The sequence below is a fragment of the Carettochelys insculpta genome, chromosome 16, assembly GCF_033958435.1.
Source record: "Carettochelys insculpta isolate YL-2023 chromosome 16, ASM3395843v1, whole genome shotgun sequence".
Lineage (NCBI taxonomy): Eukaryota > Metazoa > Chordata > Testudines > Carettochelyidae > Carettochelys > Carettochelys insculpta.
Genome location: NC_134152.1, coordinates 17642869 through 17648868, shown reverse-complemented (window position 1 = coordinate 17648868; position 6000 = coordinate 17642869). Strand labels below are relative to the sequence as shown.

General features: G+C 45.8%; 1 protein-coding gene across 2 annotated transcripts in view; it reads left to right on the top strand.

The window, feature by feature from the left end:
* The first annotated feature begins 232 nt into the window (after positions 1-232).
* SHISA9 (shisa family member 9) overlaps positions 233-6000 on the top strand; it is a 307307-nt gene continuing 301539 nt past the window's right edge. For both annotated transcript variants that reach the window (XM_075010947.1, XM_075010946.1), the window contains exon 1: positions 233-998. In XM_075010947.1, the coding sequence (XP_074867048.1) occupies positions 388-998 (611 nt within the window). In that variant the 5' untranslated portion in view covers positions 233-387. The remainder of the gene's footprint in view (positions 999-6000) is intronic.

Here is a 6000-nt window from a genome sequence, read left to right as displayed (position 1 = left end):
GCTTCCGAGGGCGCGACTTTCCTCACAGGACGGGCCGGGGCGCGGGAAGAGGCTGCCCCGTTGCCTGCCCCCTACACACGGGGGCGCGAGGCGCTTCCGCCGGCTCTGCGGCGGCGCCCGCACCTCACCCTTCCCGCCGCCCCCCGCTTGTCTCGGCCCCCTCAGCCCCCGCAACGCCCGGCGGCCGCCCCCCTCGCGGCTCTGCCCCCCTCCGTTCCGCGCGCTCCACAAGTGCCGCTCAGTTCGCGGCGCTCGCCCGCAGCTGCGCCGGGCCGGGGCGCCCGCCGGGGCGCGGGGCGGGGAGGCTCGGCGCCCGCCTCCCGGCCCTGCGCGCGCGGAGCAGGCTGCCGCAGGCGCGAGCGGGCTGGGCGAGCGCGTGGCCCCTGCATGTTGGGCTCGTGGCGCGGCGCAGCAGCCAGCAGCTGGAGCGGCGGCGGCGGCGGCAGTAGAGCGGCGCCCGGGCTGGGAAGCAGGATGAAGGGCTTTCTCCGGCTGGCTCTCGGCTGCTTGGCGGCGGACCTGCTGACGCTGGTGTGCCGGGCGCAGGAGAAAGCCGGCCAGCACCTGGGCGGCATCGTGGTGCTCTCCGGGGGGAACCACTCCAGCCTCGGGGAGCACGGCGACGCCTCGGAGCCGCCCGCCACCCCGGACTTCTGCCGGGGCTACTTCGACGTGATGGGCCAGTGGGACCCGCCGTTCAACTGCAGCTCGGGGGAGTTCATATTCTGCTGCGGCACTTGTGGCTTCAGGTTCTGCTGCAAGTTCAAGAAGACCCGGCTGGACCAGAACGCCTGCTCCAACTACGAGAGGCCGAACTGGATGAACACGGGGAAGCCGCCCGCCCGCATAGACGACCCGCTGCACGACCCCACCAGGGACAAGACCAACCTCATCGTCTACATCATCTGCGGAGTGGTGGCGGTCATGGTGCTGGTGGGGATCTTCACCAAGCTGGGGCTGGAGAAGGCGCACCGACCGCAGCGGGAGCACATGTCCAGGTAAGGCTCAGTGCCCTTCCCCCCAGCCCCGCGGGACCAGACGGAGCCCAGGTGGTCCAGCTAAGCCGACAGCTCCCGGCCGCCAGGCTTCGTTGCACAGCAGGGCTACGAACGGAGCAACTTCGCAGAGCCTGGCGCGGGGCTGCCCCGACACCGGCTGCTGACTCCAAGGGCCAGGCGCCCGCAAGCACCACTGTGCATTCCTGCCGCTGCCCAGCCACCAGTGCGCCCCCCACCCCCGAACTCTGGTGGGAAATATTGTCTGAAACCGAAAAAGCCCAAGTCCAGCAAGAAATGAGGGAGTTGAAACAGCTTCAGGGGGAGCTGCTGGGCTCCCCCGCTAAGCCCCGGACAAGGTTTTTACTTCTAGACAGGAGGATGTAAACAAATCCCGTCCCTGCCTTCCTCTCCCACTGCAGAGCCGTGTTGACAGGACTTTCCCTCCCCCACCCCCGATAAGTGTGAGAGCTCTTTGTCCTGAAAACGAGGTGGTGGGGGGTGGAGAAAGAGAGACTAAAAGGCACCTATTGTGGAATATTCAACTCCAGAGGAGTCTAGTGCTGATGTAACCCAGCTGCTGCATCCCCAGCCTCTTTTTTTTCTTTGGTTGCTACAGAGGCAAAATGTAACCAAATATGGAACATAAAAAGTGTATGTGTGGTGTATGTGTTACACTTTGTGTGTCCACAGGGCAATGTCTGGGTTACATCAAAGAGAACCTCTCCGTGCCTAGAGTGAGGCAAGCTGTGTACTCCCCTGCTCCAGGTACTGGCTGCCTGCTGGTGGGTGGGCAGGTGGGCAGCTCAGGACACAACCCAATCACTTTAACATCATACTCCAAGCACCCAGATTGAAACAGCACTTCAGAATCAAGGGATGACATATTTGTCCAGTTTTCAGCCTGTCTGATTCATTATGCTAATCCCAGGCACAGGAAAGTAAAACAGATGGGGAAAGACATTTGCAGATTTCTTTTTTTAAAAGGCTCATAGCTCCCTTAAAGAGTCTAAATTGATTCTAGCATCTTGGTCAACTTTAGAAATGAAACACAATTGCAAGGACGCCTTCTACCGGACATGCAGCGTGGCAGGTTTTTTGTCTCTGTGAGTGGTGGTTAATAGAAATGCAGTAATTCACAGTCAGGGCTTTAAAGCTTGGCTCAGGAGTCACCCTCAGAAAGATAGTTCAAGAGATGGACTCAACACCTGGAGCCTTATTTCTTGTCCAAGTTTCTGTATTGCTTTGTGATTAACAACCTCCTCTGAAACGAGCACAGAAACCACCAAAAATAGTTCTGTGAATGCATGACTAGTTTACTAGCAATTATTTGCTATTTATATACTAGCTGATATGGATTCATTTTTACTACTGAGGAACAAAGCAGACCACAGAATTTTTAGTCAACTCATTGTTATGTCTGTGGTAATTTTGGAGAAAACTATCTTTGTTAAGCAGGGTATTAATAGAGGAACATTTAGATAATCCCAACCCACTAAATTGTTAAAAGAATACACAAATTCTGGAAAAAAACTATATCACCTACCCTATTAGCCAAAGCTATGGAAAAATAGCTTTATTGCCTTCTGCCTCGTTCCATTTCTGTACTTGTTGACTTGCAGATAAAACAGCAGGTGAGTTTAGGTACTTTGCTTTCACCCCCATGCTCAACCAACCGCATGTCAGGGAGAAGATGAAGACAGTGTATCTAATCTCTGTTCTGCGCTGATTAGGTCAGAAAACCATATTTCCAGTATTTGGTTTAAAAAAAAAACCCTCCAGAAGGGTATATGTATTTGCTTTCTATCAGATACAGGTATAAAGGATTCTAAAATTATACTCCTATCACTAAGTCAATGGATACAGAGTTATAGGGAATGGAATATCATTTTAAGCCCCCTCAGATGTGTAGCTATGTAGATTAGACTGAAGTAGGCTCAGAAATAAGAGCTGTTGCCCTGATTAGTGAATATTCAAATTCATGTACATTTTTATTCAGAGATCTCTTAAGGTAGGATTGTTTTAGAGGCTGTATGAACCTATAAGAGGCAGGATGGTAATAGAAAAGCAGGCTCCCTCTCAGTACACACAATGGATAATCTGCAGCTTTTGTGAAATTGCTACAACTCTTTCAAAAGTTCTCATCACAAACGTACAGAGTGAGATTTTTGAACCCATCTTGAGAATTTGGATGCTTAATTTACTTTTTCACACAGTAGAAGTTTGCAGAGGATGCCTAAGGAAACTAGAATCCCAGGTCTCTCTGTTAATGGCAGTCTCCTTGTCTTCAGTCTGTTAACCAAAAGACCAAATCTTGGCTCATGTCAGTTTTATCTGGGAAAAAGGAGGGGGTCAGAGCTCAGCACAAAGTTTTATTTTGTAAATGTAAGTATTTGCTAAAAATTTTTCAAAGTACCAGTAAATATTACACTATATAGTCTATGTAGATAACTACATTTTTATATGGCACCAATCACCAAGAGGGCTACAAAAAACAAACATGGCTTACCATCTTCTGCCTACATTGTTTCATTTTTTTAAAATATATAAATTATAAAGCCTTGGTTATGAATGAGTTAGTTATTTCATGTTGAAATAATGGACTTGAGGTTAGAAATCCTGGTTAAAGAGTTTAATTCACTATTTTTCTTGAGAGTAGCTTGCCTAGTTTCCAGTGCTACATGTTAATCCATTTTTGAGTGGTAGTGAGAAGCACACAGAAGATGACTTTTATGTTTTTTTTTATTCCCTCATTTGGCAGTGTTGCATATCCCAGGCCAGGCTGAGAATATGTCTAACAAAGATGTACACTGTTGCTTTAGTTTACTTACTATCTAATGTGTTACCTGGAACGCTTGAATCCTTTTAACTTTACAAATTCACTTAAAGAATGTGTGGCATTACCTATCAGGAATATAGTACACAATATACTGGTGTGCTTTTTAAATGCCTATTTTATTACTGATTACCAAAACATGCAAATCTTTATTTTTAATTGTTACATTGCTAAAAGCTACTTTTTTCTGAATTTTTATATATGCTCTAGGGAATAAGAATATTGCCTAATTTAGGACTAAGACTGTGCCCCTCTTGTCTTGAAAAGTACTTTCTATATAGCCGGTCCCTGGATCCCCTATCAAAGTAAGGTACTTTTGTGAACAAAGGTGTTACAATCTGGTTATAAGAATGATCAGGCATGGGGTTTCTTTCCCCATATAGTGCACTCTGTTTGCTGTTATCTGAAGAAATTTGTTTTGACATAAAATGGCCATTTTGAAGTTTTACAAGTTATTTGTCAGTTAAAATGCAGGAGAAAAACTGACAGGTAAGCAGATGTGTTCACTAACAACCATCAAACTAACTCATACATCTTCAGGCATGCTAAGTAGGTCCTATAGCTTAGACAAATAAGGCCAAATATGACCCTTGTTATATTTTAATACATTACTGTCTGTATAGATTATAGTGTTGGGTGAAGATGAAAGAAGATAGAGGGAGGCAGGAAGAAAGATGGCTGCTACATGATATGATTCCAATAGTATTCTAAAGTATTGGGTGTTCCTAATACAAAATGCCACCTCTTTGTCTTCGTGAGGTGAGTTTGTTCAAACTTAAAGTGTTTCCTTTATCCATAGGCAAAGAAGGAGAACACGTATCCAAGAAAGTGATATTGCATGTTCAATAAAATCATTAATTCTCCCTCTGAATCTCATGTCCCCTATGAGAGGAAGTAAGGTAGAGGTAGATGTGATGGTGGGGGGAAGACTTTTATGGTAGCACCCTTGTCGAGGGAGCTGTGTTCCCAAGTGTGATGGGGAAACAGCAGCTACGAAGAGGAGTCTGTCTCTCTGGGTTGTTGGCCTAGGATGCAGTTCATGTTTATGGGAGTACATGGCTCAACATGATTTCTAGGCTGCAAAGCTGCATCTTTTTGCCAGTTCAGGTAGAGAAACATCTCCCTTAAAGAGTGAATAGAAAAGCACTCCAACAAGTGATCCTGGCAAAATTTCCAAGTATACTCTACCTCTTCTCTATAGAAGAATCATATACCGCCCCACTTCACATGAGAGAGACGCACATAAATGAAGAACACTAAGGGTGTAAAGGCCGAAGTCGGTGATTTTATAGCTCCTGTTTTGTTAACATTTTTATGTTAAGGGTAGTTTGAATGTAATATAAATGTCAGGTAAAAGTGTGTGGTATCAGCCCCCCTGAATATGTTATGAACCGCCTCAATTCTCTCATCCTTCAGAACATGCTGACTATCTAAAAGGAGAATACTTGGGGCCAGATATAGTCTGGATAGCCAAAATGCTGAAATCTTTGTGCGAAATTATTTCTCAGATTGGTTTTGACCCACTTTCGGAAGCACAAAAATGACCACTGACCTTTCATGAAGTCACATCTATATGAGCCTCTTCAGGCTTATAGCCATAGGGGAATTGCCTGGCAACATGTGCTTTTATAACTTCTTAAAACAGTATTGGAGATCCATTGAGCAAAATCTTACAGAGATATCTTGAAGATTTGTGACACTTTAATAGCTTTTGGCTGATCTGATAAGTTGAAGACCTTGCTCCATATATGTATGATCTCCATCATTATCAGCATAGAGGAACAGGCAAGATCTCTGTCTGATTTGAAGTTTATCATTTCACTCATAGTATGCATTTTTCATAAATTCAAAAAATGTGAGGCATAGGTATAGTGTCAATATAAATCCCTTATTTATTCATTTCCCAGTGAGAACTGCAATAATACCTTCAAATATTTGTAAGATGGTACTGTTCTACATTGTAAAGCCAATGGAGTACCACAAAGAAGCAAAGTCGGCAAATGAACATCTATATATGGGTAAAGAGTAAATACGTGGTCATATTTTCCCAGGTTGGTCAAATGCATGGGGAGAGAAGGTCTACCCAACAGCCTGTTGTGTCTATGCACAGTTTTAGAAAAACAAGCATCCTCATACCAAGTAATTTATGTTATCATTATGGTTCATAAG